The following is a 13,167-nucleotide window of genomic DNA, read 5'->3' on the forward strand; positions in this document are numbered from 1 at the left end:
GAATCAATGTTTGTCAATTAGTTTGAAATAATATTCAACTTGTAGTAACCCAAAGAAACTGCATTGATAATATTTCCACACAAATAGAGTTCTGGATTTCAAAGCTTCTCTCTTTTCCACCAGAGTGTTGACTAATCCTGGTAAATACACTTGATTTTAGCAGTGTTTATTGACTTAAAAAGGTTTTTTTCTCGCTTAACAAAAATACACTAGAATTTGAAGAGGACTTTGAAAGGCAAGTGATGACAATTGCCATCATTGGTTTTCAGTCTAATTTGGAATTGAACAAGACGGAAACCATCATGGTTGAGGGCATGAAAATCCTAAATGGAATGGATATTTCAAGGTGCTATGCTCTGCTAATGGGCATAATATATGCTCTGAATCTAAGCTACCTCAAGGAACTTAAATATACTTGTAAAGTTTTATTGAACTTGTGCAAAAGTATTGCGTCTCAAGACAATTATTTTCTAAAGTCTCTACTTATTTGAGAGTAGATTTTGCCCTTTATGTTGTACTTTATGTTTTGTAGTTTTAAGTCCAGACACTGATCTTTTTGGTTATTTTTCATACTGTTTATACGGAACAGTACAAATTTATGTTTTGTAAAACACTGAAAAACTGTGGTTTAAAATACATAAAAAAATACTGAAAAAAAAACATGTTGTTGTTGAATGTATTTCAACTAAAATGCCTCTAATTGAAAAGGAAAAGGTCATTTGGCTAACATAATAAAGTTTGTTGTCTGAACTTCATTTTGTTAGATTTTGTTGTAACTTAAATATATTGATGCAAACTGGTTGCGTTAATTCTTTTTGTTTGGTCTAAACAACATTTTTTAGAGTGCATACTGCAAATGCTTGAGAGATATTATAATGGTTAGTTAATTGTTACTAATTAATGTACTATTAACAAATTTAAGCTTACTATAAAGTGTTACGCAAAGTAACATAATTGGTAAAACTGAAATTAAAAAGTTTAACTATTAAATAATTTCTAAATCAAGTATTTTGTAAAACAAAAATTATTAATATTTACTGACAGATTTATAAAAACGGAAACAAATGTATTAACCAACAGACTTTATTGTACTTTATTTATTTAAGTTTTAACATTTTTTTTTTTACCTTTTTCAGTTAACACAATGTTTTCATTTAGTTTTTGTTTCCTAAAGTGAGATGTTGAGAGAGTGATAGGATGGAGATAATGGAGCAAGTAGAGGGCGAGATGAGAGCAGAAGAGCTGAAAGATGGATGGGGCTGTGGGAATATGAGGCGTCCCCCTCCTCCCTGCAGATCACGGGGCAGCAGTGAAGGTGTTATCAGAGCCTTAAGATCAATCACCTGAGCTCTGATCAATACTAACCACCTTCATTCAGCTCTCTCTCTCCACACAGATTATCACCCTCGCTCCTCACCCCCCCCCAACCCCCCCCCTCCCCCCCCCCACCATGAAGATGAGGATGAGTGCAGAGAGAGACCAGCATCTCAGCCCACCGCCTACATTGCAGAGACATCTTTAAAGGGATAGTTCACCCAAAAATTAAAATTGTGTCATAATTTGCTCACGTTTTGCTTGTTCCAAACCTGTGTGAGTTTCTGTTCTGTTGAACACAAAATAAGTTATTTTAAAGAAGGCTGTAAACCGGTATTAATTGATTTCCATAGTGACTGTTTTCCTACATTGGAAGTCAATAGTTACAGGTTTCTAAAATTCCTCAAAATATCTTCTTAGTGTTAAGTGAATAAAGAAAGTCATGAAGGGTTGGAACTACTTCAGGGAGAGTAATTAGTAGGTAAATTTACATTTTTGGGTGAACTATTGCTTTAATGCAAGACACTGAGAGTGAACGGTAAAAATAAATAAATAATAATAATATCAACATATTTTCCCAGTTGATTAAATATATTAAAACATATTTTTGTGTTACTTGTTTTCTAAAATGTTATGTTTATATAGGCCTTATTTAATACATAAGCACTTATATGAATATACAGTATTTATTTGTTTCATTTATTTTTTAATAGAAGAGTCAACTTTTTGATGGAGAGGTTTTGTGATACATTCTTTTTTCACTTTTTATAGAATAAAATCCCACAAACTATATAATCAGGCAAATTAGGTATGAGCATTAGTCCGATTTCACTATTAACAGTGCTTTAATTATTTGTAAAGGCTTCTCAACACCGTGTTTCAGCCGAGGTTCAGTAGCCTATGACTGCATTTGTTCTCTTTAGAAGGGAAATACTTAGCTTATATGTAGCTTAGATTTACATGACACAAATCCTACTTTTTAATACATAATATTATTTATTTATTTATTGTTGTGATATTTATTTTCAGTGTAAAATTATTACTTATGCTTAAATAAGTCCAAAAATAAATGGATTATTGTTTGTTTTTTTTGTAATGGTTTTGTGGTGTATTATTGGGTTACGGAGTAGCAGTAAATAACACTGGAGTTTTCATGTGATTTTCTGAACTAGTAGTGTTTTGAAAATAATCATAATAATCATGATAAACGTGAAACCGTGATTATTCCTCAGACTATAATCGCACAATTAAAATCTATAATCGTTGCATCCCTAATGAACACATACTGATACCTTCAGAATATCAACATGAATAGAATGGTGAAGATTGGTGTATGTACAGTGCTCAGCATAATTGAGTGCACCCCATTTAGAAAATGAATATTTGTACCCATTTCTCAGTGAATATAGGCAATGTATTTTGGTGCATTTAAACAAAACAGATTTATTAAACAGACATATTTATTAAAGTAATATTTAGTCAGAAAAAATATTTAGAAATGGAAAGATAATACAATTAAATTCAATCAAAATATAAAAGAAAAATTATAACCTACATTAATCATAACTAAATTTTTACAATTTGTTTAGCTTCTCTTGATTTTTTCTCATTTTAAATTTGTATTTAATATTTTCTATAACATATAAATTAGTACTAGTTATCGTAAGTTATTTTGTTAGATAAGCTCCAGATTCGGCTTCAGTACTGACTAACCTAATGTACATGCACACATATAATATTGTATAGCTTCCTATTAAAAATATGAATTTAAAAGATAGATCTCTGAGGGGTGTGCTGTAAGTACTGCTGAAGTGGAGATTTATGACTCAATGCATGTGAAAACGGCTTTTAAAATATGTACTACATTATCAGTTTATGTCTGCAAATTTCAAAAGTACGACAAAAGAAACACTTTGTGGCGGACTTAGGTGGATGTTTTCTTTACATTGGACAGAAAAAAAAGAAAAGCCCAATAGGCCAAAACCTCATAACTGACTGCTGCATTAAAAAAATAATAAAATTTAGCCTGCAGTGTCTCGCCTTAATCAGGCATTCAGCTCCCGTCCTAAAGGAGGGCTGTTACCCATGATCCTCGGCTCTCCCTGCTCAGCGGGATGTCATCCGAACATGAGCGGGAAAACTGCAGCGTTTGTTATCTGTCAGAGAGACAGGTGTGGCTTTCACACACTGATACGAGCACACGCACACACACTAGTACCTTCTGCAAAGCTGCTTAGGGCCACAGAGAAACACACCTAGACACAAAAATCAATAGAACCCAGGTCTGCTGCTAACTATTTATTCCTAGGAAAGGACCCTCATCAATCAAGTGGCTGTTAGCATCAGAGCGGGCCGTGCATCATAAAGCCCTGCATGCGCCCAGAGACCAGAGAGAGAGAGAGAGAGAGAGAGATGCAGCCTACTGCGTCTGTGAAACCAGTCCCTGATGAATAGTAATAAAGAGAGACAGAGAGAAACAATGGAGGGAAAAAGAGCACACAAGAAAAACTGATGAGATGTTAAAGGGAAGTTCTGGGTTAAACTCTGTTATCAGCATGTGGGGTAATGCTAATTAGCCCAGAACATAGTTTGTCGCGTCGCTCAGTTGAAGAAGAAAAAAAAAAAAAAAAAAAAACTTAATGAAATTGTATTGTTATTTATTATTTATTAAAATAAAAAAATAAAAAAATAATAAAGTAAAAATAAAGAAGTCTGGTTCTGGTCTTAGTGTAACAATTTATTAAAATAAAACAAAAAATAAAATACTAAATAAATAAAAAAAAAAAATATATATATAACAAAATTAAATAAAAGAACATATAAAATAAAAAATAAAATAAAAATAATATTATAAAAATAAAATTAAATAAAAAAGTCCGGTCCTGGTCTTAGTGTAACAATTTATTGAAATAAAATAAAATAAAATAAAATAAAATAAATAAATAAATAAATAAATAAATAGATAGATAGATAGATAGATAGATAGATAGATAGATAGATAGATAGATAGATAGATAGATAGATAGATAGATAGATAGATAGATAGATAGATAGATAGATAGATAGATAGATAGATAGATAGATAGATAGATAAATAAATAAATAAATAAATAAATAAATAATAAATAAAATAAAATGAAATGAAATAAAATTTAAAATAAAATAAAATAAAATAAAACATTTTTACTCTCTGAAATGACATTCCCTATAATCTGGCCTTTTTGTGGATATTTTTAACAGCATTTTTGGGACTTCTGAAAATGGTTGTTACCATGCAAGTACCGTATTACAACTATAAACCTAAAGTAAAAAAAAAAAAAACCCAGTAGTTGTTGGGGGGTGCTGGGCATTTCTACCTATTTCTTCATCGTAAAAAACAACATCATGCCACAAATGCCTTTGACAACAAATCTGAGCTTATATTGCATCAATAGTATTCCTTTAAGTTACAAGTTACATCAACTAATTTACCCTGAAACCCTAGATGAATCAATGAAGATCAATGACACTGCATCTAAAACAGAACGACGCCTCTTTTTCTGAACCCACACACACACACAGAACAGAACGAGGCGAGTTGAGGCGGGGCGTCCAAGTGAAGTATGTTCCTCGGGCATGTTGGCATTTACGACAGCTGTTTGTCAAGATGGATGTCTGGGCCGTGGACTCTGAGAGCAAGCGAGTGATGTCAGGTGTTAACACAACACAACAGCTGTGGGCTCCACAACTCAGCAACATCCTGACACAAATACGACACACCACTTAAAGTAACACCACAAGTAATGAGCCTCGTTTCGAAAGGCCTGGCGCAGCTCCTGACCCCATTGACTTCCTGACACAATCCGAAATCTCAAATCCATCTGGGCCTGGCAAGCTTCTCAAGCACTTTGAGAAAGACGTTTTGACAGAGGGCCTACAGTACACCACCAAGCTGATTTAGCTGGTTATTTAGGTAGGTTTCAGTTTAGCAGGCATCAACACTGGATTAGATAGGGCTTTAGTTGTTATAACTCAAGGTCATTTGCTAAACTGCTTCAGGGCAGGTTATATTTTGGTTTAGATTTACTAATGCTAAAGGTACCAGCATAGGTGTAAAAAGTTGTTTTTTCTGTTGTACCTTTGGTAAACAGTAGCTTTTAGTATCAATTCTCGCTATTATATAATATAAAGGACAGTTCACCCAAAAATGAAAATTCTTTCATCATTTACTCACCCTTTACTTGTTCCAGCAAATGTCTATTTTTCTGCTGAACACAAGCGAGGATGTTCTGAAGAAAGCTAAAACTGTAACCAACGACATCCATGGTACAGTATGTTTTTCTTATTATGGAAGTCAATGTCTACAGGTTTTTATCATTCTTCAAATTATCTCCTTTTCTGTTTAACAGAAGAAACTCAAAGGTTTCTAGCCATTTGTGGGTGAGCAAATAATGTGTACATTTTCATTTTTGAGTGAAATTCCTTCAGCTACTGGCTTATTACCTGCCTATTAAGATTTGAAGTGTTTATTAATATTTATAAAGTATGATCTTATTCTACATCCCTAATCTATCCACCTTATAAGCAGCAAATTAGTAGTTTATTGAACTAAAATTCATATTTAATGGTTTGTTAGTAGCAAGAAATTTACCATAAATTAAATTATGACCAAATGTTATGAAGGAAATTTCCTTGCTTTAAACAAAGATGGTTTATTATAATATTTTTTATATGATAAAAATAATTGTTATATAAATCAATTTTACTAAAATATAATAATAGCTGAACTTATTTAAATACCCCCCTGCAAAAGTTGAATACTGCAAAGTATTTATTAGGTTTTAGTAATAGTAATTGTAAGTTTTTAATACTGTGTTTAACTGGACGATATTCGTGTATGTTTGTCTTTTGGCTTTGCCACGGTTGTCTCAATTGTTCAGAACAGTTTCTGTTATTCAGATAAGTCTCCATGTCCTGCAGATTCCTAATTCTGGATATTTAAACCTTTCCGGCACTGACTGTATGATTTTAAGGTCCATCTTTTTACACTGAGGAAAACTCAAACACAACCGTTAAAATAAATAAATAAAATAAAATAAAAATAAGGCTCTAATGCTCCAGAAGGAAACACGAGGCATTATGGGTACGATCACACCGAACGAGCATTTAAGTTCCAAAAACACGAAGCGCACCACACTGCCTTTTTGACAAGAAAATGGTGCACTTTTTTATGTTGCTATGCAACAACTAATTCAGCTGGGTACTGTGCGAGAGTATTGCTGTTGATATTAATATAGTTTTAATATGTATCAATATTGTAATAATCAAGATTTGTGAGGTCATAAAGCTCCAGATAACTCAAAACAGCAACCACAAGTCTCTGCTCCATCTTCAAAAAACATTGAAGGCACCTCAATGGAAACACCTTTATTGCTTTCATTTGATTGGAGAATGAAACAAATGCAAATTATGTAACATGCTTTTTAGCTTCGAGTTGACTTTTTTCAACTAAAAGTGCACGACGCGCAAGAACAAAAATGCAAGGTGCAGCAGGCAGTTAAAACGTGAGGGCACATAAACCGCGCACAAAATGCTCGCTGCAGTTAGTAAATCATTCAAAAAAAGTGTCTTTCAACACAAAAAGCACGTTCGGTGTGATCGGCCCCTTAGAGCTAGGGGGTGAAAACTTTTGAACAGCATGAAGATGCTTAAAGATTTTTGATTCTGTTGAAATATATATATTTTTACAATTATTGCTGCCCTTCCAAAGCAAGGCAAGATACTTGCATGTTTACTGGAGAACAAATTACAACTTTTCCCTAACCTTCAAACTTTAAAAGTTTCAATAGGTTATTTTAATAACTTGAACTATTTTTCTGTCCAGTGGACTGTTTGTAAAAAATTCTTACCCAGGACTGTACTAAAGTAAATAAAATATAGCATGCAGTTTGTATGATTTTGTCAAAAATATTCACCTTTTCATAAATTCTGGAAACTTTCGCAAACTTTCACATTTATAAAGCACATATTTTTTTATTAGTTGATTGTTTATTAGCTCATATAGATTTCTTTTATCTTAAAGTAAATTTGTAATAAAATATATATTTTTAAAAAAGTAAATCACAGTGTCTTTATTTCAAGGTGTTTGACTGGCTTTTTTGCTACTGACGTCCTGCCTTCATGTTTTCATTTATAGAAAAGTTTACAACTCAAGAAAGTTGATAAGAATCCTACTACTGACAAAGCCTGATTGTACTGATTTGGTTCTGACAGTTTTTAAGTAACCCTGTAACCCTGAGTTTGTTTAGCCATTGTCATGGTACAGGCCCACAAACTTGTTCTTGAAACCTCACCTGGATGTATTCTTTGTTGCTGTCCTCGTTGGGCGTCCAAGCGTTGTCGTCAAAGTTGAGTCGAGCTTGTCTTGGAGACCATCGGCCGTCATAGAAGCTGGACGATGCAGAGATCTGGTCATCGCTGATCTTTCCTGATTCCATGCCAAGATCATTACTGCAGTGGAAATCTGAGGAGCACAGAGAGTTTTCTCATATTATCATTGGGGTATAGGACAGACGTGCAAATATACAGTAATGTTGAAGAGTAACTAAAAGAATGGATACAACCAACTTTAGCAGTTATTTGCTGTTTTAAAATATGCATTTCTAGAATGCTATTGTGGGAAAAAGTTAAAGCAATGATAGAAATTTCAACAAAAAAATAAATAAAAAATAGTCTTGCCCTTGTATTAGTTTAACAAATTCTATATATAAAAAACAATACAATTTATTACAAAAATAAATAAATAAAAATAAAAAATAAATCAAATAAAACAATTTAATTAAAATTATATTTCTCATAATACTGTTTGGTAATTTTGCTTGGTTATAATTTTGAGACAATATTGTTTTAACATTTTAAATATACATTTCAATTTATTTATATTTTATAACATATTTAAAAAAATACATATTTAACTAACTTTTTTGGTTTAAATTGGTTTAAATAAACAATCAAAATAAAAAAATATATATATTTATATATTTTGTTTTATTTTACTAAAATTTATATATATATATATTTGATTATATATAATAAAATTTTATATATTTGTCTGTATTTTATATTAACAACTTTTTAACAAACAACTTTTTTAAATCATTAGCTGTTCATTCTCAAAGCATGAAGTATAAAGACCACTTACTGTCGTTGACCTCCTTGAGAGTCATGTTATAGCGGGCAGAGAAACCATCTTTGGCCACAGCCATGTCCGTATGAAAGGATAGAGAAAGGATTCCAGTGGACGACTGGATTTCAGAAGGGATTTTGGTACCGCAGTGGCGTCCAATCAATGGTCCCACTGCAAAAAAAAAAACACACACACAAACTCATTCTCAGTGGTGGGATGTGCACAGGTTTGATTTTGCTCTCACTGACCATTTATAAGACTTTATGTGGCTAAAACCTATACAACACCACTTCTCTGAATCCTGTCAACAGAGGTGTGTGATTTAGTTTGGTCAGGCTATAATGCTATAGAGAGGCTGCTGTCTCACAGTAATGAATCCATCCTACACACACACACACACACACACACACACACACACACACACACACACACACACACACACACACACACACAGTCCCGGATGGGTGAAATAACCTAGTATCAATCAAGTACATTGATTTTCTTCTCTTTTGGAGAGGGAAGGGCTTTAATACCGCAAGTGCTCTCGAATGCTAGGTTGAAAAAAAATGTCTTTCACATTTGATGGTGTTGACGATCAAACCAAGCAAGTTTTGTTTTTAAAGTATGTTTTTGTTGCATAAACGGGTATTTTTCAACATATTTTCATATTTCATAAACATGTGAATTACATAAAACTGAAATGTATAACATGTAAAGCCTGTGTTTTATGAAAAAAACAGCACAGATATAGGCAATGGATGCCACAATTCTCAATATAATATTGAACCATTCAGTACGACATCCAAGATTCAGTATGTGCTAGTGAATTGCTTTTTTTTTCGGTTTTACGTTTAAATAATTTATGTGCGTTTTGTTTCTCTCCGACTGTTTGTGTGTGCCTGTAAGTCTACGAGCTGAGATGAGGAAACTCCTCCCTGCGAGTAAATATATAATCAATATGCTCCAGAGTTAGGGGGCGCTTAACCATGATCGCACACTTTAACATGGTGAGCAGAGGTGAAGTGAAGCAACAGTACGATGAAGGGTCGGCGTTTTTCAAATCTGCGGTGTTGGGACATTTCTCATTTGCCGTTGAGTATAATGTTGAGAAAGAAAAAACGATGAACAAAAAAATGACTGTGTGCAAGCATCGTTTTACATGTATAGCCTACTCAAACGGAAACATATCCAATCATGACTGCACATCTGCACCGCCATCACCCAGCAATATCACTGTCTGAAGGCAGAATAGCATAGAAGGTAATAAACTCCTCTAAAAAAACAACAATCCTCAAAATGTTGGCAGGCTTATCTTTTTACAGACGAACCTTAAAACACAGGAACAGATGGCTGACCTAAGTGACATTTACATTCTGAATGAAGGATACTGTACTGGAGTACTGTTAAGTTTAATTAAGATGGTTTATTTATGTTTGTTGAAGTACAATTATGTTTATTAGAAATGGTCAATTTATGTTTAATAACTTCACATGTATGTTTATTTTCAAAATGTAAGAATTTATGTGTTCCCCAGTTTGTACATGTGCTACCAGCAGCTGTGAGATTTCAGTGTTAATTTCTTTTTATAATGCAATACACTAGGAACTAGAGCTTACTCACTCTATGCTATTTGAACGGTGCCCAGGCCTGATTCCCAGATCGTTTGAGAGTGCTCTGAATCAGGCTCAGGCGCGGTTCACTTGGCAGGCCCTGGCTAGGTTGAAAAAGGTGTGCCAGAGCGCAGCTCACTTGCGCGGTACACTTGTAGTGTGAGTGCAAAGCACGCCTGAGTCTGAAACTGAAAACGAGACGTGACTTTTAAGGGACCGTTTCATATCGATTTATTAATCATTCTCACTGTTCAATGAACACAAACTGTTGTAGATTATTAAAGACGCAAACCCCTCACTGCGCGACAGCTGCACCTTCAGCAAACTTCATAATTCCTGCAGCAAGATGACTTTATGATAGTTTATGAGCAACAAAAGTGGTGAAATATTTGACTGCGTGTCACTGCATATCAAACAACTTAAACGATGTAACTAAAGAAATCTACACTGTGCTGAGCGAGAGCGTTTCTTACTGAACAGCGCATCATTGATGATGTAAGCGTGCTCAGCTGAGTCTTGTATAGCTGTAAGTGATGTAAGCTGAGTGTATAGTGAGTGGTGGCTGATGGGGGAGACCGGAGGGTGAACAAGGATGTTTCGGCCCAGTTCAGGGCAACTGTGCATAGTGTGAGTACACCCCCAGTGTACTTTTCTTGGCTTTTAAGTAAAATAATTAAGTATTGCAATAAATAATTTTTGCATTTCTCAAGTTAACAGTTTATATATAATCATCACATAACATTAACAAGAATGATTTTATTACAGTAAATTTTGAAAACTCCACTACTAACTGGTGAACCTGATGATCTAGAGCAAGCTGAGTTATTAAACTACACTAAATACCCTGTCATGTTTTAGTCGACACTTATAAAGTGTCTGATTAGATGTGCGTGTTCAGCACCACAACATGAAGCCAATCCCAGAGGCAGAAGGACGAGGGTGGGGGCAGAACGGGGGTCTAGGGGCTGAAGCATTAATAAGACAGCTGGGGAAAAAAAGAGAGTATTCCATAGCGCTCTGTTCCAGACAAGGATTAAATCCTATTGCAGTGTTATTCACGCCCCATTTTCACTTTCCTGATAAAGGTTACCATGGCTGCTGTTACCCCCGTCCTCAGTCTCCTCTGTGGAAGAATACGGGTGCCGTGGCTTTTTGGCCCCGCCTGACGCAGATAAGGCAAAGCAAGGCCCTGGGCTCCGCTTTCATCTGCCAACGCTCAATACCAAAATAGCTCCAGCGGCAGCCGCAGTAACAGCACGACAGCAATGCACACCGGCAGAAACGCTGGCACAGTGGCCGACCGACGGGTGCTGCGTGTCACAGGGTAAGAGCCAACAGCTGTATAGACTGGGAGATCAACCAACCAGATGGCCCATAGTGTGACAGTGAATGCTATGCGGATTAGAAATCATTAAGTGACCAAATTATGTACGGCAGACATGCAACGTACTGATCTCAAAGCAGACAATGAGGTCAGAGAAAAAAAGCAATCCTCTTAAAGTCACGGGTGGTCTGGACTTTGGAAAAGCGCGGTCTAATCCGAATTCTTTGGGATTACGGCATCTCCACTCACCCTGCGGGAGGCCGTCCCACACCTCCAGCCAGTCGTACTTGCACTCGCCCTCCGAACCCTGCAAGGGGTCGTTCTCCAGGTCAAAGGTCAGGAAGGTGAGGGTGACGTCCATGTGAGGCGGGACCACGATGATGAAGGAGCACTCCAGGTTGTGTGGGTATTTGTCAGGAAAACCAGGTGACTCGATCACACCTGAAGGGCTGGTGAAGTTTCTGGAACAGTCGGAGCCTGGAGGAAGAGAAATCAGAAAGTATATGAGGACAACACGCCGAAAAATTCCTTATCTAGTCAAGAGTAACAAGCTTATTTCTAGCCCATAAGTTGTATTGATCTTGTTTTAAGAATAAATTGTAAAAATATTGGGTCCCATGGATTTTTGTTGGGACAACATGAAAGAATTAAGTCAAAAATGTCAGTGGTTCGAACACAAAAGTTGTCCCAAAAAAACATCAGGAATTGTGTTGTTTCAGCTCATTTTAAATAAGAAGTTTGACCAAACATTAAAAAATGCTGTGTTTCACAGAATAGATTTGAGTTGAGACAACATGAAAGAATTTAATTACCATAATAGTTTTTTACAAAGTTCATTGGCTTAAACACAAATCTATTAAGTTGTCCCTAAAAACATCAAGAATTGTGTTGTTTCAGCTCATTAAACAAGTAGTAGTAGTAGTAGTTCAAAAGTAGTAATTCGAAGTAGTTCAAACAAATATAATATCATTTTTTTGAGTCTAGATTGTAAAAAATGCTGGGTTTTACACAATCGATTTGAGTTGGAACAATATAAAAAATTAAACTTAACATAATAGTTTTTACAAATTTAAGTTGATATAACTCAAAACTATTAGGTTGCCCCTTAAAAACATCAAAAATTGTGTTGTTTCAGCTCATTTAAATTAGTAGTTTAAACAAAAATTACTTTAAAAAATGCTGGGTTCCACAGAATCGATTTGAGTAGAGACAACATGAAAGAATGAAGTTAACATAATAGTTTCACAAATGTATGTGGATTGAACACAAAACTATTAAGTTGTCCCTAAAAAAACATCAATATTTGTGTTGTTTCAGTTCATTTAAAATAACAAACAGCAAACATCATTTTTTGAGTGTGTCAGATTAATTTGATTATTTTGTTCATTTATCTTTTTTCGCACTTAGTAAAGCTTAAAGTCACTTATTGTACATGTACATTTAGCTTAGTTACAATCAGAGACATCATTTAAGACCAGTCTGTATTTTAAGACTTAAAATTAAGCCGTAATAATTGGATGTTTTAGCCGTAATTAATCTTGGTGTGTGCATATTTGATCCACAGTAGAGGTGGAATGCGTTTACATCATCTTCCATAGGGGAATCTGTAAAGTAGATTTAGCTGACTAAAATGTTATGAAATTTAGTCGACTAAAAATAGACTAAAGCTAAAATGATTCAGAAGACTAAAATATGACTAAAATTGAATTTTTGTGAAAAGACAAAGACTAAAACTAAATCAAATTTGCAGTCAA

General features: G+C 34.5%; 1 protein-coding gene across 3 annotated transcripts in view; it reads right to left on the bottom strand.

Annotated features, from left to right (window-relative positions):
- The window catches only part of nrp2b (neuropilin 2b), a 140,196-nt gene that overhangs the window by 67,141 nt on the left and 59,888 nt on the right, over positions 1 to 13,167 (bottom strand). For all 3 annotated transcript variants that reach the window (XR_015498801.1, NM_212966.1, XM_087266282.1), the window contains 3 exon segments: positions 11,663 to 11,890; positions 8,495 to 8,650; positions 7,647 to 7,816 (listed from right to left, as the gene is read on the bottom strand). Coding sequence is in view for 2 of the 3 variants with exons in the window: in NM_212966.1 (NP_998131.1) it covers positions 7,647 to 7,816; positions 8,495 to 8,650; positions 11,663 to 11,890 (554 nt within the window). In the remaining variant the exon portion in view is untranslated.

This window comes from Danio rerio, chromosome 9 (genome assembly GCF_052040795.2).
Source record: "Danio rerio strain M-AB ecotype USA chromosome 9, GRCz13ab, whole genome shotgun sequence".
Classification (NCBI taxonomy): domain Eukaryota; kingdom Metazoa; phylum Chordata; class Actinopteri; order Cypriniformes; family Danionidae; genus Danio; species Danio rerio.